The 23,145-nt window shown below is 36.4% G+C and overlaps 1 protein-coding gene across 1 annotated transcript in view; it reads right to left on the reverse strand.

Annotated features, from left to right (window-relative positions):
• The window catches only part of dok6 (docking protein 6), a 70,702-nt gene that overhangs the window by 35,804 nt on the left and 11,753 nt on the right, over positions 1-23,145 (reverse strand). Inside the window, exon 2 of the mRNA XM_056254097.1 lies at positions 5,530-5,637. Coding sequence (XP_056110072.1) covers positions 5,530-5,637 — 108 coding nt within the window. The remainder of the gene's footprint in view (positions 1-5,529; positions 5,638-23,145) is intronic.

Raw genomic sequence — 23,145 nt, forward strand, 5'->3', positions numbered from 1 at the left:
TGCTTCATATTTTAATTCACCCATCAGAATATAAGCCTAATCTTAAAAGTGTGATTTCCAAAAAGTATCTATTATAGTAGTATTTTATATCTTACAACTAGGTGGGCATTTTTATAATGAATATACTTGTTTAGTCAAGCCAAGCTCTAAAATAATCTATGAGGTAGAAATTGTGTAAGTAAAAATATTTTTAAAAATCCATATCCTTAACACGAAAAACTGTAAAAATCATGGGACCTTTGAATAATTGTTTTTGGATAATGGGGGTTCCTGGAGTCAAAATTTGGAGTCAAGATAATGAGATAATTAGTGATATGACTAAGCTGTCACCATACTGCAATTAGAAAGAATGAATGCTGATATTGTTTTGTGATTGCTTGCGCTTTAATAAATTAAGCTAGCAGGGATGTGAATTTGAATATGATTTTTCATTCATGATTTAAAATATTTTCACATCCTTGACAAACACCATTACCTCAGAGAAAAGCAGCCTCCTTACTGACAGTGCAAAATAAGCACAGTCTATATTTAAAATGCTCTTCATGGTACATTTCACTTCATCTTCTAGCATCACACTCCTCAAAAAAACCCGAAGTTTTTACACGAAGTTTACCAACACTTCTTCCGAGCTCTGTTAAAATAGTTAAAATGTAGTCGAGACAGCAGACGCTACACCTCATCTCTCAGCTTTGCCGGTGGCAGAGTATATGATTTGCCTGTGGCAACAGGGAAGTTGTTTGAATCTGAATGTGTTTGTGTTGTGCTTGAGTGTGGGTTGAAGATTTTTCAGTCTGATGAAGGGTTTGCTCAAGCCAAGGCTTTGAAAGAACTTCTCCAGCTTGAGAGTATCACAGTGAATGGATGACGCGCTGATGATGGGTGTGTTGAAGCATCTTCTGAAAACTTCTTAGCTTTCAGCAATGTGCTAGCCTCGCAAAGCCAGACCTTTGATTAGACATCAAACAGTCAGACCCACACTGCATCTTATTCTGGCCAAGCAGTCGGTCCATGACGCCTGATGATGAGACTAGTAATGTACAGTCTAAAGAATGTTTATACAATGGTGTTGTTGTTGTTGTTAACTATTAAAAATGGTTTTCGGTAACTGAAATAAAACTGAACTAGTGCTGGGCAACGATTATTAGTAGAATTAGAATTATTTTGTGTATATATATATATATATACATACACACAGACATACATGTATATATATTTAAAAAATATTTGCATGTTTATACTGTATAATATATATATATATATATATATATATATATATATATATATATCACACTGTTAAATAAAGTGATGCTATTAAATCAAGTTTTCGGTGTTTTCTTATACATATCTGAAGTCTTCCAATAAAGTATTAAACAAGATGAATCTCTCACCTAAACACCACACATTTAGTCAAAAACAGTTTTGTCAAAAAGTGTTATGCACTAGCTGCAGATATTCATGATATCTATTTTTTAAATACAGAATACTGCTTTAAAAAATATATCAGGTTGCAATCAATTTATTAATCTCTAAATTTTAAAATGATTGTCAATAAATACCCAGTTTCATCACCAGATAAATAGTGTTGAACAGCTTATCAAATAGCACAAATCTGGAACAGTGTTTAACAGCAACACTTGATCACAATTTCTCAAAAACTGAACATGAAATTGGCTCCAAATAAGAGTTACAATAACAGTAACAACTGTTTATTTGCTTTGAAAAAGGTTGGCTTATTGAGGTCACTACCTCTTCATGCTATTAACTTCATACCATTTCATGCTATTAAATTATTTAAAGTGCCCCTATTATGCTATTTTAAAGTTTCCTAATGTTGTTTTGGAGTCTCCAACAACATGTTTACATGCATTTAAGGCATGCATTTTCATTTTCTCATAATATTTGCACATCACCACATTTTCAATGATTCTCAAACGACTCGTCAGATAAATCCATCTCTCTAAATCCCTCCTTTCCGTGAGCTACTTTGCTCTGATTGGCCAGATGGCTCAGTCTGTTGTGATTGGTCTACAGTGTGCAGCGCAGGCGTTGAAAACAAAAACGGCCATTGCCATAACAGCGTCAGCTGTCCAGAGGTGTCCTGCACCGTAAACTAAACACAGTAAATAACAATGACGTCGATTTTACCATATCAATCTGAGCGCGAGTCCGATGATGAAACACTGGAAGAACCAGTTGTTCAACCCGAAACTCCATCGCAAGGACGACTCGAGCAGGACGTTTCTCAGTGATGCGCTACTTAGTTTGAGGTACATTGAGATGTTGCAACTGTAATTCCTCACTATCAGCATTAACAAGTGCATGTCCATCAACAAACCGATTATTTTACTTGTACTTATTTATTTACCGAGTATTTTTCTGATTTATTGCGGTAAACATGCGGAAACTGTATCAATAACAATGCATACATTAGTCGAGCTCTAGCGTGAATGACTGATGAAACATAAACGTTGGTCAAACAAATCGTGCTCCATGCTTAATCTTTCCTCAAAGTAGTGAGAACGACAGACAATCTGCATTAATATACAGAGTTTTAGATAATAGTGGCCCACAACTGATTAGCAGAAGTATTTCAGTAAGACAGTAATAATGTTAGCAGGAGACCAACACAATATCAAACTCAAAACGAAGTATTTTGAACACCATCTTTCAAGAGCAAGCGGTTTGCGAATCCTACATTGAACTCAGAGATTTGAAAAGCAGTTGCAGTTGAAAAGCAGGGAACACAGCAAATGTTTAGGATTATACTGCAGTGGTATCGTGGTAAAGATGAATTTTAACCACTGATTCTTCACATGCTCGTCCTTGGGCAGTGAAAAAAAAACTCTCTTTACCGTCACATTTTAGAGCACAGCGTCTTCTCAACATGATGCTGTCCAGTATCCACAGGAATCAGCTGCAGTGTTTGAGGTTCAAGTTTTCCCTGGTGTCTGCGCGCACAATAAGTGGGCGGGCAATATGCTAATGTTTCGTCTTGACGTCACAACAAAACGGCTTATGACTCATTTGAAAAACGATTCATTTCATTGACTCTCTTACTCTTGAAAGACACTAACATTATATACGGTGCACTTTCAGATTTAAAACTTTGCAGGATGTTTTCATTCACTTAGAGCTAACGTATGTCAAGTATACATCGAGTATAATAGAAAATTAGCTTAATCATTCTATCATTAAATCTAAACTTCAATAGCAAAACCAAATCTGAACTAGTGCAGAGACATGAGAGTTGCACACCTACACCAGATCTGCCTGTTACAGCGTCTTCATCACACATACTGAAAAGCCGGGCTGTTGCTTTGTACCACATTCACTCATCTCCCTCATGTCTAATGTGTAATCTTATTAGCAGGCTTGTTAGAGCTGATAAAGGCACGTTCCCACAATGCAGCGACATCAAACCGCGGTGTCACGGCCATAATCTACAACCGCATCTGTGCTCATTATTCTAGAATGTTCTGCATGTTCGCCGCATAAGATCATCAGCCATCGCCCTGATAATGAGCCCTAATTGGAATATTTTCAAAAGGGCTTGAGGACAGGAAAGGGATGTAATTCTCGAAATTATTCACTTTAAAAGAGGGTCTGGTTCCTGGGCGGAAAGCTGGTGCAATTGCAAAATGCCCTTTATGGATTTTAATTTGGCTGTATACGTTATAAAACTAATTCTGATACTGCAATTAGGAAAAAACATTCTGATAATTAGAAAAAAAAATCTCTAAAATTCTCTGAGGGTATATTAGGTAGACTATAAAAATGGTCTAAAACTATCAGGCATTATCAAATAACCATTCAAAAGTTTGGGCTCAGTATGATTTTTGTTTGTTTTTTAAAGGAATTAACACTTAATTCAGCAAGCATTAAATTCAAAAGTGACAAAGACATTTATAATATTACAAAAATTTCTATCTCAAATAAACACTGTTTTTTTTGTTTTATTCAAATAATCCTGAAAAAAGTATCAACAATAATTTTTTTGTAATGTTTCTTGAGGAGCATATCAGCATATAAGAATGATTTCTGAAGGATCATGTGACACTGAAGACTGGAGTAATGATGCAGAAAATTCAGCTTTGCATCACATAAATAGGTTAATTTTTAAACAGTAATAAGATCTAACAATATTATTTTTTTACAGTATTTTTGATCAAATAAATAAAGTAAATATATTTGCATATTTATCTAAATAATACTGTAAGTGATGTCCAGACTAGGAAAATTGACCTTCACCCTTTATTACACCCTTAAAATATTTTATAAACCCTTTTATATATATATATATATATATAATTATATATATATATATATATATATATATATATATATATATATATATATATATATCGCATAGTTAAGCTTGGAGTCAAGGGTTTTATTTGTGATAATGCAATGATGCCAAATTGTGCGGAAATAATATTTGACCAGAGCAGACTGCCATACAAAGAAATAATGAACACATGCAAAAACATCCATGTTCTTCCCTCATATTTAAAAAGATATACAATAATTTCTTAATATTTTGAATGTTTGATCAAAACTTGCAGGGTCATTAAAAGCAAGATGGATGGATGGATGGATGGATGGATGGATGGATGGATGGATGGATGGATGGATGGATGGATGGATGGATGGATGGATGGATGGATGGATGGATGGATGGACGGACGGACGGACGGACGGACGGACGGACTGACGGATGGATGGATGGATGGATGGATGGACGGACGGACGGACGGACGGACGGACGGACGGACGGATGGATGGACGGACGGATGGACGGATGGATGGACGGATGGATGGACGGATGGATGAACAGACAGACAGATGGATAAACAGACAGACGGATGGATAGATAGACAGACAGACAGACAGATGGACAGAGACAGACAGACAGAAATATTTCTTAAGAAATACAGTAAGAAATTATCTATAATTTTTGTGATCCATTTGTCAACCACCTGAGGAAATCTCAAACTCTTGTGAGCAATTTCAGAGCGGGTTGGGAGGAGGTACTCTACGCTCTCTAGACCATCTGATCAAATCCTTAAATCGCAGTGACTTTCAAAGTCATCGGAGCGATGTCAATGTCAGATACAAGTCTCTGACCAACACTCCACAGAGAACACATCATATTATCAACTGACACAACACAAATAAACAGACATGTGCTTACGATTACACCTTTAACCTGAGCTACTGTCAGCTCCAAAAGTATCACACAGTGATCGCTCCGGAATGCCTATGACCCCTGCTAACTAAATAATTAGACTCAGAGATCCTTTCCCAGCATGAACCCTTGAGCCAGAGCCCTCACTGTCAGAGGAACTTCTCAAAAGGGACGCTGTGCAAATAAATGATGCAGGTAATGAATAGAGCTATCCTTGAGTCTGGAATGAACCGAGGGTTAGCATGTTAAACAGAATGGACCCAATGTGTCTCTTAATTTAGTGATTTGTAAACGTGATCAAAATGAAGTTTTCAATCAAGATGAAACATGGAAGTCACATTTACCTTGTGAAAGCTTCTGAAGTAAGCAGCTTTTTCATCTGGATATTTCTCTAATCGCCGTGGTCCTTTACTGGACGCCTTCTTGAATACAAGCCAGCATCTTCTGAAGATCTGTTACAGAAAGATGCATTTGTATTTACTGCAATGTACCACAAAACAACAATTCATAATTTTTTTTTTTTTTTTAAATCGAATTAAATTAAAAAACTGCATTACGTGACAAGCCGAATTACAAGAACAATACTATGTGTGCCATCTATTATTGTATTATTTAAATACAACACATTTATGAAAAAAATAGCATTTAAATAATATAATAAATATAGACAGCGCACACACACATATATATATAAAAATAAAACGTATTACTGTAATATGCTGCACATACATGTGTGCTGTCTATATATTATATTATACAAATTTCTTTAAAATAAGTTCATAACATTTGGTAACACTTTAATATACTTTAGTGTCCTTGTTTCAAGTTAGTTCAAGTTCATGTACTTACTATAGTAATAACAGTAAATTATTCATAATTACATGCACCTCACACTAATCCTAGTAGTGTTGTTAATTATTATAACTCAGAACTTAAATGTATAATTACACCGTAACAAGGACACCTTACAATAAAGTGTAACCACAAATTCTACAAAAAAAATGACAGGCAGTTTATTATTGACAGCATCTACCCGCCGCTTATAATGCATACAATATAGAAAACATTTCCATAAAAGGTTTTCAGACAAATAAAACACTCTGGCCATACTTTGTGATGTTACACAATGTACCGCTGAGCCATAAAAACCATGAAAGAGCCTCTAGATCTCAATTTCAGCACTCGTTTCAGTGTCCATTCGTCCGAGTTTGCCCCTGCATACTATTTAAAGAAATAAAGGACTAAAATTCTCTCTGAAACATTCCTCCAAGCAACGTCTGAGACTTTCACAGATTAAACACTCACATTCCCCTGACAGCGTTTCAAGGTCAACAGAAAAGAGAGTGTGAGAGAATGTGCACAATCTCTATTACAAAAAGAATCCACAAACACACACACATACTTATTTCAATCCATTTCCCCTGACACCTGTGTTTATTTTCTTATACTGCCCCAAAACAGACACAGTTCTCTCCACAAAGGGCATGGGGAAAATCATAGCTTTGCCCAATCAATAACCCAGCAGTTCCATAATTAACAAATGAGGTTTGAATGGCCTTTTCTCAGCGGGACCCTCCACATCTGTTTAATATCTCTGATTTATTCACATAATAAAACATACTCTCTTCAAATGTAGTTGAACCTTTTACGATGGATATTTACTGAGGCTTAAGAGTCCACCTATATCAGCGCCAAGGTTCACTCTGGGCTGAAAAAAATGCTGGGCTGTTTCAACCATGTTGAAACCCAACAGTTGATTTAAATTGTTTAAATGAATCTTTTTAACCAAACGGTTTGGTTTGTCCATATTTGACCCAAACATGGGTTGAAACAACACAGCATTTTTTAGAGTGTTTATTTTCTTAATATCATACTATCCCGAAGTCTAGCTTTCAAAAAGAAATTCTGCCACCTACACTCTAAAAAAGGCTGGGTTAAAAACAACCCAACTGGCAACCCAGCACTGGGTAAATATTGGACAGAACACATGGGTTAAAGTAGGTTGCACACTTGAACACACCTTCTGCTCATATTGACTAAAATGGGCTAATTTTACCCAATAAATAGTTATTATTTCAATTTCCTTGCAGCGAATGTTATTTATATATTTACTTATATATAAATCTACTTAGTTATATATATATTGGTAATTTAGGAAATGAATGGACATTAAACAGTTTAAATCAAATAATTTTATTTGATGGTAAGTTCATTCACAACATAATACCTTTAGGAAGTGACATGAGCAACAGGAAAAAAATTAGACTGTACATTCTGTTTGGGGCCGAACAGAGAATTAAGTGCAACCCCATCACACTTAAAAACATAAGACCCAGCATGCTTTTTAAGGTTAGGAGGATCATTTTACGGAAGGGATACTGCATATCCTGTTTCAGGCAGCCAATATTCATCTGTTGATGTATGTGAAATCCTGTTGGGATTCATATCCATGGGCGAGATTAATTTGTTTACTCCACTGATGTAGTGCATGGAAAAAGAACAATGCTTAATTTGGCACTCAACATAATTGATCTGGGTGCATTCCTGTACAACGCCTGGTGCTCCTGATACCTGCGATGTGTGTCGACCCAAAAGGTTACAAGCAAAATAGCTCCATTTCATCCACATTGTTGCAAATGAGACAATCAAAAATAATGAAACACTGTGCACGCATGCCATCTGTTATCAAATGTGGTTATGGGAATTTGAGATTCACAAGCCCAGTACGTTCTCTGCTATTTGCAGGACTTTTGGGATGCCGACTGTTGTGATAGACGGGGGTGCTGCTTATTCATGTCCATTCATATTAACACGCATGCACCCTCTGACAATTCACTAATATTCATTTTCATTTATGTTTTACAACAGCATAAGCCATCTATAATCTCATCTTTTTATTGATTTTAGTCTAGGAATTCAATTTTAAGCAGAGCCAGCTAGAAGAACCCGGCATCAACCATTCATTTCGAATGAATTGTTTCGACATTATGACATTCAGCTGCCTCTTGACCTTCTAGAAGCAAACTTTCAGATTCTTCTCACACCAACACTTTGTTTTTATGACAAACTTTTAGCTGAGTCCTAGAAAGCAGCCAAGTGGATGTGCCATGCCCTATTATATATTTCTATAATAAATAGTTGCATTATATAAGTAAATTATATATTATATTACTATTTATTATATAAGTAAATAGTTGTAGTATAATAATTAGCAAATAGTTAAAGTAAATAGATGGTAAAAAGTGTTTTGTAGTGTTTTTTTGCTTCTATTTTTTAATTTACATGGAATTTAAGAAAAACATCTACGACTAAGGTAAAAATGGTGGTAATTGAAACTTAAAGGTAGGGTGGGAAATGTTCGAAGAGGCTAGTAATAGCGAGCTAGCTTTGAAAGCACAAGATCCCACCCTCCCTTCAGAGCATCTCCAAAGCCACGCCTCCTTCAAAACACATGAACGCGTACAGCAGGGAGCAAAGAGACGGTATTAAACTACCTCAGGTCTCAAAAAATAACGTTACAATAATTTTGATCAAAAAACGACTTAAAGATCAGTGACCTGTACCAGCTGACTGCAGCAGATTCCTTTCGCCATTGATAGTGTTGCCATTGAAGCACATAAATTTGAGTCACGAACCGCTCTGAGTATAAAGTCAGGGTTTCCATCTCTTCCAAATTACAGTAGTTATTATGGCGTGAATGCAGTATAAGCTCATTGTTTTGGTTCAGTTGGAACTGTAAAAGATGGCTGCTGTTTCAGTTGCAGTGCTTGCACTGACGTCTGTCTAACTTTGTTTTGTCACATTACAAGTAGTTCCGAAATCAAACCAAACTTGTCAGTAAGCCGCCAATATCTCTTAAAGTTCATCCAAACACGATTCAGTAAAACTGACTGATGTTTTTTTTTTTTTTCAAAAAAGCTGCTGATTTTCTGCAACAATCCAAATAGGTGCCCACTGATTTTTTTAAAGGTTGATACGGGTAAGTAAATGCAACTTGAGTGTGTAATAGCTTTATATAAATGCTAATTCTGACCATGGCATTTAGATTTTTTCACAGTATTATCCCCAAATAAACACACTACTCTTAGCCAATTTTCACTTTAATGCAACCATGGCCAAAGTCATCAACCCTAACTATGACTGACATAAATGAATTTGCAATCAGCCACCCTCTCCATCACTTAGTGCAGCTCAATGGACGGTAGGAGTTCCAGGCAGACAGTATCTCTCTGAGCTCTCTGATTGCAAACCGAAATTTCAAAGGCTGATTAATGAACAAGTCTTCTGTCTCTGAATTGAATTGTTTAATTATGAATCAGGACACTGTGTACCCTCCAAACCGTCAAAATTATATGTACACACACAAGGGCTCTTCAGTGGAAACACAGCCAGGTAAATTTAGCCACTTCATTAAGAACCAACCGTAAACAAGTGTATATAAAAAATTCTGCAGAGTTTGATTAGAATTGATGCATGCAATATAAGATTCAATAGAGCAAATAATTCACTGTAGATCCTTGTACACGATCCTCCAATGAAAACCACCGCTTAAATTACTAGGTTGAAATAAGCCAAAATGGTAATTGTTACATTTGAATCATGCAACAGGGCAGTATTCACCCCAAAAGTGTAAAATAAACAAAATAAACATTTTCATATGATTCTACATTCTTTACAATATATATATATATATATATATATATATATATATATGAATAATATTGCATTGTGATTTAAGTTATTGTCAATGTACTTTTATAATCTACCCATTACATTTTTAATATTGTTGAAAAGTGGTTAATTTTTTATTAAAATAGCCTATGTAAAATATATATATACAAATAAATGTAAAATGTATACTACAGTTAAGGACGGCCCACACACGAGATACCACAAACATGACAATAAAAAAATCATAGATTTAACAGCTTTGTTCCTATAGTGTGTGGAGTGCCGTGATGTGACCAAGACAGCACAACACACCACCTACTAGCAGATTCCATTCACAAACAACCCGAGTCCCGACTGTGAACATGGGGAAATCTAGCAAAATCTCTCATGGTCAAATGTGACTATAGAGTAAACAAACATGGCGGACGACGGGTAAAAAGAAATGGAGATAATAGTGTTTGGACTGCTTTTAACGGAATATTTACGGATTTGTTTTAGGTTTTAATGAAGTCGTCGAGCCAACAGACCTTACATGTTACAGATCGAGCTGGAGGTGCAGACAAACCTAAATTTATTCAGACACCTTCAACATTTCTCACATTATCACATGTATATTCACTATAGTTTAGAAAATGGTAATAAAAAATGTCAGGAACTCAAAGTTATCAAATCAGTTGATATTTCACTGGTTTTGGCCATCCTTCTGTTAGACTGTCTCACAAATGAATTAGGTTGAATAGCTGTCAGCTGTTAAATTTAAGTACACAATTAGATAATATCAATTTAGGTCAAGCAATTACCAAGCAATGCTAATTTTGTTCAGTCTGTGGTGTTAAAAGGTCGCATTAGCAATTAAAGAAAAAACACTTAAGCAAAACATGGTTAGGTTAATGTGTCTGAATAATTTTTGGTAACAAATTTTTTATAAATTTGACTGGTAGACTGTATGAATAATTTTGGGGTATAATATGTCACAGTTTACTTTACCTTGCTATCCGTGCACTTACATAAATGAACTATAGTGTCCTGCACCCACTTGTAAAAAAATATCAAAAATTATATCTGGTATAAATTTTTTGGTTTGACTGTGTGTCTTCTGTCAGCTTGCTTTCTGTTTGGGTATTGTTTCGTTCCACGTGACACTCTATAGAGTGTGTGCTTGTCTGTCCAAGGGGATCACTACAGGATTTCTGATCGTAAATATTCAACATGTTGGGCCCAAAATCTGCCCGATTATCTTGTAGTGCCCAGCTTAAGCTATGGTCCTCAAACAGCATTCATACTTTTCACCTTTTCAGTGACTTTGCATTGCAAGTTTTAGACAGACTGTTTTAGTAACTCTTTCTGCAGGTTATATTGTTATGACAAGTGGCTTAAAATGAGTGAATCATTAAATCATTCATTCAACATTTGTTTAAAGCCACAGATTCATCCAGAAACAAAACAAGTGATTGTCTTAATGAGTGAGTCATTGAATCACTCATTCAACAGATTTGTTTAAAACACTTATTTAAAACACTTATTTATTCAGGAACAAAACACCAGCACTCTTTGTACACTCTACAGTATATATATACATTTCAATTATACACTCACCTAAAGGATTATTAGGAACACCACACTAATACTGTGTTTGACCTCCTTTCGCCTTCAGAACTGCCTTAATTCTACGTGGCATTGATTCAACAAGGTGCTGAAAGCATTCTTTGGAAATGTTGGCCCATATTGATAGGATAGCATCTTGCAGTTGATGGAGATTTGTGGGATGCACATCCAGGGCACGAAGCTCCCGTTCCACCACATCCCAAAGATGCTCTATTGGGCACGAAGCTCCCGTTCCACCACATCCCAAAGATGCTCTATTGGGTTGAGATCTGGTGACTGTGGGGGCCATTTTAGTACAGTGAACTCATTGTCATGTTCAAGAAACCAATTTGAAATGATGCGAGCTTTGTGACATGGTGCATTATCCTGCTGGAAGTAGCCATCAGAGGATGTGTACATGGTGGCCATCAAGGGATGGACATGGTCAGAAACAATGCTCAGGTAGGCCGTGGCATTTAAACGATGCCCAATTGGCACTAAGGGGCCTAAAGTGTGCCAAGAAAACATCCCCCACACCATTACACCACCACCACTAACCTGCACAGTGGTAACAAGGCATGATGGATCCATGTTCTCATTCTGTTTACGCCAAATTCTGACTCTACCATCTGAATGTCTCGACAGAAATCGAGACTCATTAGACCAGGCAACATTTTTCCAGTCTTCAACTGTCCAATTTTGGTGAGCTCTTGCAAATTGTAGCCTCTTTTTCCTATTTGTAGTGGAGATGAGTGGTACCCGGTGGGGTCTTCTGCTGTTGTAGCCCATCCGCCTCAAGGTTGTGCGTGTTGTGGCTTCACAAATGCTTTGCTGCATACCTCGGTTGTAACGAGTGGTTATTTCAGTCAAAGTTGCTCTTCTATCAGCTTGAATTAGTCGGCCCATTCTCCTCTGACCTCTAGCATCAACAAGGCATTTTCGCCCACAGGACTGTCGCATACTGGATGTTTTTCCCTTTTCACACCATTCTTTGTAAACCCTAGAAATGGTTGTGCGTGAAAATTCCAGTAACTGAGCAGATTGTGAAATACTCAGAGCGGCCCGTCTGGCACCAACAACCATGCCACGCTCAAAATTGCTTAAATCACCTTTCTTTCCCATTCTGACATTCAGTTTGGAGTTCAGGAGATTTTCTTGACCAGGACCACACCCCTAAATGCATTGAAGCAACTGCCATGTGATTGGTTGATTAGATAATTGCATTAATGAGAAATTGAACAGGTGTTCCTAATAATCCTTTAGGTGAGTGTATATACACAGTATATATACACATTTCAATCCACATTATATACACATTTCAATATACCACACTCATGTGGTACACATCCATTTGTACACAATTTCATAAAAGAAAAAAAAAATCACTTCTGCAGCTGTTGTGTGCATGAGAGGATTCGAGAATCACACCTGTTATGCATGTACTAATGTAGCCAACAAAAATATGAAACTATGAACTGAATCAAGAGAATTCAGATATGATCCAAAGCAAATGAATGCTACCATAACCCTGTAAGCATGCAGGAATGTCTGTTCATGACATTGGCTTATCAAAAGACAATGCAGCTCAGTCAGAGAGATGGCTGACCTTTTCATGTGCCAGCAAGATGATGTGAGCCACCTTGGAGGCTCCACTGTCTGACGTTTCACCTCTCTAATAAAATCTATGTCTGCGGTGATCCACAAACCACCCGCTGCTAGCAGAGAAAGTTATCTGATTACTTATAAGCCACAGCAATCATACTCACTCTGCATCCAGAGAGGGCAAAAGACAGAGAGAATCAACACTTCCGTTACTTGATTTCTCTGTAAGCCCAGATAGATCTGAGCAGACTGAATACACTGATTAAATACACTGAACGCTACCGTGTGACTTGTAAACAAATGATAATCAGTTTTCAATGCAAACATTTGTAGAAAACTCCCTTAGGTTGTCATCAGATGTGTCTAGATGAAGAAAAAAATATTTACAGTAATAGTAGGTCCACAGAAAGTGACAGAAGTGGGGCTCTAAGAAAACAACACGTGCAACACATCTTTTTATACTTGGTAGACTACCGTTGAGGGCTTTTTGATTTTTCTACACTACTACTGTTTAAAAGTTTGGGGTTGGTAAAATATTTTAAATGGGTTTTTTTTTCTAAGTCTTTCTATAATTACCAAAGCTGTATTTATTTGATAAAATACAGTAAAAACAGTAATACTGAGAAATATTACAATTCAAAATAGCTTTTTTCTAATAATTTTTTTAAAAATGTGACTAATTCTTAAAATGACAAAGCTGAATTTTCAGCAGCAACTACTCCAGTCTTCAGTGTCACATGATTCTTCAGAAGTCAGTCTAATATGCAGATTTGGTCCTGAAGAAACATTTCTTATTATTACCAGTATTGAAAATAGTTGTGCTGCTTAATAATTTATGGAAATCATGCTTTTTTAAGAATTCTTTGATGAATTGAAAGTTATTTATTTGGAAAATTAAATGTTTGGTAACATTATAAATGTCTTTACTGTCACTGTTGGTAAATTCAATGCGTCCTTGCTGAATAAACATACTACTTTCTTTAAAAATAAAACAATCCCAAACTTTTGAACAGTATAGTGTACACTGTATACGTTTTGTTCATTTCAATGGGTTTCATGCTGCACGGATGACTTTCTATAACGCCCACATACACTCCCACTTTTTTAATAACGACAAAGATCTTAATCTCATCTGCAAGTACATAAACCACAGACGTTATGCTAATATGATAATAACTGTGAATGTAAACTGTAAACTGTATATGAATCCAGTGCAATTACAGGTCATCTGCAATGATGCACAAATACACATTAAAGCTACAAGAGAATTGCTAAATACACACACAAAAAGCAATTTCTGCTGATTTTGAGAAGCCGTAAAGAATGAAGCTGCAAGAATAATGAGTACTGATGTTGTTTGGGAATATCCTGACACTGTGAGTACCATTTTCCATACAAACAAAAAAAGGGCTGTTTTGACATGATTGCCAAGCTGTTTTGGGAGTTGGGACAGAGCTGTAGAGGATGCTGTGATTTGATTTGTTATCTGGACGAGCGGTTGCTAAGGCCATCATTACTGCAATCACATCCAGACTTCGGTTTGCATCCTGATCAAGCTTTTATTTAACCCTTACACTCAAATTGGTAGCATATTAGATATCAGGGCAAGCTGCTATATAGTATTTATTCATATATACAGTATACTGTATATGGGCTGAGTAAATGAGTTCTCTTGGGTGAACTAGCTCTTTATAGCTGTTAGGTAGGAAAACCGTCAGTTTTACTTTGCCAAGTTTAATGTAAAGTACACTTTACGTGTACAAGTTTAATGTTGGGCCCTGGGTTCGATTTCACTCCCACTGGCTGCAATCCCAACTTTAGGTTGATGCATATCAGGTGTAGACATCATTTAATTTATTAATTTGCTCAGTGACTAGGGCTGCATCCAAAATCTTTAAAATGCTGCCTTCGCAGGATGCATTGCAAGGTAGGAAGGCATCAAGGCACATTTGAATCCAATGTTAGCTTAACTTCCTGTCTCCTGAGATAACTTCATCTGATCGATTTTGAAGGTAGCATAGATGTATCTTTCTCTGCCTTTGATACCCCACAATCTTGTGCGTTCCACTCTGTGACAGTTAAGCTAAAAAGGAAAGATGGTGTCTGAAAGTTGCAGTTGGTGTTCAGTTTGTGTGTAAATTTCTATTTTTAAACAACGTTTTCCACATTTAATGTCATTTCTAGCGAGATATTACTGGCAATTAAATATTAGCTTAGTTTTCACCAAAGCTCTCTCTAGTTTGCTATAGATCATTAAACAATTACGCTGCCTTCGAACTCTCTCCGAAATCAGTTTTGTGAGTTACCTTCATGCGCAAACGCTCCCTGCAAAGTCACACTGCCTGATAGGGCAGCGAGGCAACAAAGTTTTTGGACGCAGCCAACAACTGCTCCGGAAAGTGAAACTTCTTCCTGGTTAATCATAGATTACACTATCTGGGGCATTCCGAAAGTGAAACACACCGTTGCCCCAGTAGCAAGTAATCACAGTATAGCGCCGGCTCATTTCCCATGCACGGACACTCTTTAATAAAATATCCATGGGCTTCCACCCAAGTCCAGAAATGTAATATGGAGTTAATGACATACAGCAAAGTGACAAACCAGTGGTTGCCTTGTGAAATGAGGAGGCAAAGTCTCTTCTCTGGGCTAAATCTCTTTTTTTAGTCCAATGTAAATTCCAGGTTAAAGCCTTGGAAAACCGTTTGCCTGACAGTATTAACAAGCAAATATAATATACTAAAAGTCCATAAAAACTAGAAGTCAAACCAACCAAACATTTCAAGCATTCTGTTGTCAATTTTTGCCTTCCTTACCTCCTAGAAGAAAGCACCGCTGGCGCACACACACACACACAGCGCCACACACTTTCACATATCAAAGAGATGCACGCACACACAACCCAACAAGGTCAAGCTGTGTCAGCATAGGGCTAATCCAAAGCCTAGCCTTTCAAAGATCTGCATGGATGATAACACTGCCAGCAAGAACCAATGTCCAGCATAGCGCAGGAGGGACAGAGAGAGACATTCTTGGCTTATAGCATTAGCATAACACTATTTACTTATTTCTCTTGCACAAATTCGGTCCAACAGAGCACCCATGCCTCTTTCCCTGTTACTGCAGCCAGATCTGAAAGCTGCAGGAGGAAATAGAATTCAGGTGACATTCAGCAGGTGCTGATGACTCACAAACATTTGGGTTATCAGAGCCGCCACATCCCTGTTTCGTATCAGGAACAGAAAGTTCGGTAACACAGTTCAGATGTTCTCTCTATAGGACTAATTATACTGTTGATATCAACATCAAGTTATTATTTCTTTAACGTCAGTCGCATAATTTAAATCCTGAATAATTAACACTTCTTATTTTGTGCATGCGTTCTAACACTTAAGGCATCATTTCATTCAGGTGCAAGGAGAAAGAGGAGGGGAGAGAGAAAACTCCACATGGAGCATGTAGGTCACTCTAACCTTTTGTGAAGAACATTAGTTAAAATGTCAGGTTTGAGGCAGGTCTAACCGCCTGCCTCAGCTCTGCACATATACTAGTACATTACCAAAATAGCTGCAAAATAATGTTGAAACAATATGTAGGTCAAGTTTTCTCATCTTAAAGTGAAGCAGTGGCAGCGGGGATCATTCGGATACTAAAAACCTACGCAAGCGTTCAAATCTACAGTTATTAAATATTGAGGTTAGAAGCTTTTTAATTCATTTTCAAGTTTGGTACCAAATCTTTGGTTTTACCAGCATGTTTAGTTCAAGTACATTTTTTTTTTTGAGTCGGTAATGGTTTTTAATGCTTTTGAAAGTATATAAGCTCCAAGGCTATATTTAATTTTCAAGAAACTTTATTATTAATGTTGAAATCAGCTATGCAGCTTAAAGTCCACCAATAGCCAATGATGTTCTCCCTTAAAACTCACCTTTGATCACTAAAACATATTTAAACGTTTCTTCATACCTTAAAATAGCTTGAATGTAACTCACCCTTGCCTCATTAAGTATAGCCTACGCAGTTCTATGAATATGCAAATTAGCCCCGCCTCCACTCACTTACACCAGCTCAGAGATCCACTCGTTGACGATCACACGTTGATGTGGTTTGTGATGTCAGAAACACCAGCGATTTCAAACCGCGTTTTCGAGACCGTCTTTAGTTCACTGCAGTTTTAAGGAGAAAATATTCAGCAATGGTGTTGACTTATGAATTTGGACATGGTTTGTCATAAAGCGTATTAAAAAACCACATAGACATATAAACAATATTAAAAGCTTGATTTTCACCACAGGGGGACTGTGATACTTTTTTTGGATTCTTTGATTAATAGTAAGAACAGTATTTATACGAGTTAGAAATCTTTTCTAATATAAATGCCTTTACTGCCACTTTTATTTAATTTAATGCATCCTTGCTGAAAAAAACTACAAATTTTTGAAAAAAGAAACAAAATCTTACTGACCCTAAACATCTGATCTATAACAGCAGAAGTCCCACAATGTTTCCTTAAAGGTACAGCTCACCAAAATATATATATATATATATATATATATATATATATATATATATATATATATATATATATATATAAAATATTTAAAAAGGTAATCTTATTAAAGATTCATAAAAAGATGTGTAAATAATTACAGAATATATATATATTCTGTAATTATATACACACCTTTTTTACTTTCTTTCCTACAAAGAACACAAAAGGAGATTTATTACAGTGTTTTTAATACAATTACAATGGGCACTGGAGCTTTCAAGCTTCAAACCCCCATAAAAGTATAGTCCTTATGACTCAATAGCAATATAATGATGGAGAGACCAAAATTGTAATTATATTTCACTGATAATTTTCCACTCCAGTGGGCTGTTAACTACTGAAACTTGATCAAAGTCAGTAAGTTGATCCTAAGATCAGCTTGATTTGTGAAAGAATTATTAAATCTGGATTTGTGAAATATCATTCAGAGAGAATCACTTCGTAAACTCTAAGCAACCGATTCAACAATTTGCTTGTGAAATGGACATGCCAAGGATAGCTAAAATGTATTTAAAGATGCATACATTTTTGCTTGCGAGTCCAACGATTCAATACCACAAACCTCTCAAACTTTCCAGTCACTAGCTCTTTCTCGACTCAGAAGCATTCACTAGCAGTCTGGGAACTTTATCACTCTGTTTCCTTTTCTTTGTGCACCCTGAAACTGAATAGAAGTCAACTAATCAAACTATTACAGGCAGTTCTAGGTATTTTTGTGAGCAAGATGTATCAGACAGTCTGTGAACAGTCTGTGGGTGTGCTGTCTGAGACTATAAGGCGGATAACTACCATATATACTCTCATCCCATCTCTCTAATGGGGAATTTCATTTTTTTTAATCATGTACGGTCGCTTGCCTATGGAATCTTTTCTTTTATCCACTGCTTCTATTATGGGGCTCTCATACAAAAGCTGTGCAATTTATAAATCTGCCCAGGGACAAATACAAACCAGGAAACACTATGCTATGCACAGAACTGTCAAGCTGGATGATCTATATGCCATAATAAAATATCAACAAGGGAATAATCAAACAAACAAACACGCCACCTCAATTTTTTTTTTTTTTTTTAGAGATGCATACCATGCATGAATAACCTGGGGGTGGGACAGGGATGCATACAGGATTTCACCAATTTCAGTGGACACTGTTGGTTGAATTGTCAATTATCAAATGGCAGATACAGCAAACCACCCAGAAACCATCTATAAAAGGTCATCTGTCAAAGCCCTCCAACCGAACAAGTAGGAGATTTGTGAGAGATGCCATAGAGAGGCCAACAATCACTTTGAAGGAGCTAAAGAGTTCAGTAGCTGAGGAGGAAGTGAAGGCGTATCCGTGATGCGTGAAGCGTATCAAGCGTTCTGTAGTGCACTGTGAGGGTGGACATAAATGAACAATAAATTAATTGCATAAACCAATCAAAATTTTGACAGAAAGTATGACCCACAGGCAATGTCTGACAAAATGTAGTATTGTTGTCGTTGGGTCATAATGGTCAAATCACTGTTGATATTAGCTGCTGAAATTTATTTGAATGCTGACAGTGTGCTGTTAGTTAGTTTGTATGGTAAAATACATTGGCCCTCATTTATCATTCTTGCGTAGAAACGGGTGTATATGTTGGCGTAAGATTATGCTTACACTCCTCTCACCGCCTGATTTATGAAGCTGTGCGTACCTTTGAAATCTAGGTGTACGCAATACCTGCCCTTGATAAATCCCGCGGCTGAAAACGATCGTCATTAGAATAACACGCCCCTATATATTCTAGTCTCCGCTTCCCCCACGCCCTCATTTTACGCCATGTACACACGGAAGACGGCATAGAAGAGAAACTTCTCCGACGTGGAGCCGAAATGACCTATCACAATGCAATATTTTAAAGCACGTCTTTCGAAACAATTAGCATTCAATTTCGAATCACGTCACATGTATTGGGGTGTACAATAGTGATGATGATGATGATGTGATGTGCAGTACCATTCATTCACATTAATAATTGCATGACAATTTGTAATATTCTTCTTATTATTATGATTTTTATTATTAATGACGCTTATTGTTATTTAGAAGAAGAACGTCGTTATTATTATTTGTATTATTATTATTATTATTTAAAAGAAGAAGAATGTATTTTTTGTTATTTTGTCAGTCTGAATTATTTTTTGGTCATTGAAAGCCTTTCATTACCGAACCCAGTCCGTGCGCACCTGCCGGGCCTAACCATGAAACGTCAGGGTAAAGCGCACAGGCTCGCAACTGAAGGAATACATATGGCTACAAATCAAATGCTTTGGTAAAGTCACACAAATTAAACATTGAAGTCCATGTTGCACAAAAATAAACACTGAAGTTTATAATTACTATGTTGTTGTTGTTGGTCATAATATATCATATCTTTTAGTTTGTCAGTGCGTTTTGTGGTGTTAGGAATTGTTTTTCAGCGCATTTCCGCACTAACTCAAAACGTGCGTACATGTACACCACCTCCTGAGCTGGCGTAGGATTTGAGCGTGCCGTACGCCAACGTCTATATTGATAAATCTCAAAGTCACCGTGGTTTTGGGTGTACGCCAGGAGTACGCTGGAAATATGGTGTACGCACTTTTGATAAATGAGGGCCATTATATTTACATTAAATAAATGATTTTTTAATGCATTTGTGTTTTTGTCGCAATAATTTTGTGACCAAACGCAAAGTTTCTTGGGGGTACGCAAAAGTTTGGCAAAAGAACAAAGTTTCTCAGAGGAATGCAAAAATTAGAGAGCAAATTAAAGGTTTCTTGGGGACATGCAAATGTTTTGCAAGACAACACAAAGTTTCTTTGGGTAACGCAAAAGTATTATTGGGGGAACACACAAAAAAAAAAAAGTAAAATCGAACAAAAAGTCGTTTGGGGCAATGCAAACGTTTTGCAAGAGAACGCAAAAGCACTGAAATATAATTTTTCCTCCCATCTCTTTTTTTTTCTTCGCCATGTCCCACACACAAATAGAAACAACATTTCAAATATTTATTTAATTTTGGATATTTTCTTACATGAAAATGCTAAACACAAGTCATTTTTGAGTCAATGTTTTTGAAATAAAATAGAATGACGGTTTGTAATAAAATAAAAGAATTGGTTTAGGGTCTGATTGCATTTTCAAAGGCTCTGTGAGTTATTCATGAGAAAAGCTCTATCTTATTTAGACACATGGTTGAGAAACTCAAGGATGCTTTGATTTTCTGTCAGTTTAACTTGTTTACCTTCACGCCACCGTGACAACCATCTCCCACATGACAACATGATCAGTGGAGAATAATGAAGTGGAGTTTGGGGACACTGTTGGTTTGCTATTTTTGGACTAATCACCAAGGCTAAGCATGTGCACTCAAGCATCTGCATTGGTAACAACCAGGATTAATGCAGGGTTATTGTTTGAAGATTGTTCCAAGAAATCACTGAGGTCCTTCCAGAGAGTCAGGTGCATGTCTATATACATTTCTGGTAAAAGTATTAATCTATGAAACCCATGTGACACAGATTAGCAGAGACCTGAAAACTTAAATGCACCAGTGCACAAGGAAAATATATATTCTGTGTCATTACATGCTTATTTTTATACTCGCTTTTCTCTAAAAGAATGAATTTGATTCATGATTCAGGATAACTCATGCATAACAGCCTGGTTTCAAAAGGAAATCAAAGCCAAGTGTCTACAGAAACATTCTGAAAAGTAACCAGTGAATGACAAAAGGAGATCATTCACTGCAATCATTCAATTGTTATACTGTAAACGGAGGACTGTGGTCAAAAGTGTACGGCTCAAAAACCCTTAATGGAATAGAAAGGTCATGCAAACCTGAAAGGATGCTTTTATCAAGAACCACAGTAGCCTACAAATTCACAATCTTATATGAATCTCCATTCCAGGGAATATATTTCATCATATTCATGACATATAATTTTGTTCCAGGCAATGTTCCCATAAATTGCATGTTGTCTTTATTGTCCAGGCCATTTGTCTTCCCTACATCTCCTACCATTGCCAATATATTTCCCTGGAATATATATATTTTTTTTTTTTTTTGCCAAAATGAAAATTGTGCCTAATAAAAGGCAGAATTCATTCTGCTGTGCAATAAAACGCTTTATATTCATCAAAAAAAGATTTGGCTCAGCAGCCATCTCTTTGCTCATTATAGTCTATTGTACTTATATTGCGGGTGACTGCTATTTCTCAACATAATGCCTATGGCATTTATGTGTGAGGGACTGTTCATCATTCTGGCAGATATGACAAAGCAGAATGGGCAACCATTAAGTAAACTAGATTTGATGGGACAGAGCGGGCAGCAAATCTCCAAAATAAGCCATTGTGGGGTCTGAAAAAAAATTATCACAAAACTAATTTCTGCTTGTAAATAACTTATTATTAAGTAGCCGAACAACACTTCACAGATTATTTGGTCTTCTACTAATCCTTAGCTTTAGAGAAAATTCAAACCAAAGAATGACAGCATTCATGGAAAGCTGTTTGCATAACTTACTGCAGGGATCAGGTGCTTAGTGAGTGGCTCTCCAATTAAAACAGAGCATGAAAACTCCCACGTACTGTACACTCGGTCAGATAAACTACAGTTCGCTCAACTGAGTTTTGCACTTGGAGCAAGATATTAGACTTCTGCAGTTAATGATGAAGGTTTTTTTATGAAGTTAATACGATGATAATTAAACTACCAATTAAAACATACTGTTGACAAAAATATGAGAGGAAAAAAATAACAGCATGATATTAATAATGTGCTTTTTAGAAGTAAAAAGGAAAAAAATGAAGAAAGAATTACAGCTGGCCAGTGCATATGCATATATATATATCTCAGTGATATTTTGACCACTGAACTAGGAAATGTCTCCGGTTTCAATTTCAGAAATCTGGTCACCTTTTGAAGATGCCGTTGTTCGAACAACGGGCAGCATGTAACGCATTATCAATAACAGTCTCTATAATACAGAAGTTAATTTTTGTAGTAGTATCAAACAAGCAAGAGGGCTGTTGTTCCTGAAAGTCAGCATGGGGAAACAGCATGAATGCTTTAATTGTCACAATTATGGACTTCTACTTTGGTATTGTTATGTTTCCTTTAGTTCCTGTTTCCCTGGTCTGTTTAGTTTCAGTTTCCTGGGTTCCTGAGTATGTCCTCATTTGTTTCGTTACTAATAATTTGCACCTGTCTTTCATTATGTTCACCTTGTATTTATACACCTTGTAATATTCAGTCCCATGTCGGTTCTCATTTATGATTTATGTCATTAGCATTTCTCATATGTTGTTCCTGTGATCTGCATTATAAATAAAGATTGTCTATTTGTATCTTCTTCATCTTTGCGTGTGCTGACTACACGCTACATCAATAAATAAGAAGTTCAATAAATAAGAAGTTAAGCATTTTAAGCAGTATATTTGCCAGTTACTCTGTCAATACAATGTTTCTGTCTGCAGATGAAGTTCCAAACAAAGCCACAGCAAGAACCATTATGTGTCTCAGTGCAACACACAGTA

The sequence above is a fragment of the Rhinichthys klamathensis genome, unplaced genomic scaffold, assembly GCF_029890125.1.
Source record: "Rhinichthys klamathensis goyatoka isolate OS25496 unplaced genomic scaffold, OSU_Roscu_1.1 h1tg000110l_1, whole genome shotgun sequence".
Lineage (NCBI taxonomy): Eukaryota > Metazoa > Chordata > Actinopteri > Cypriniformes > Leuciscidae > Rhinichthys > Rhinichthys klamathensis.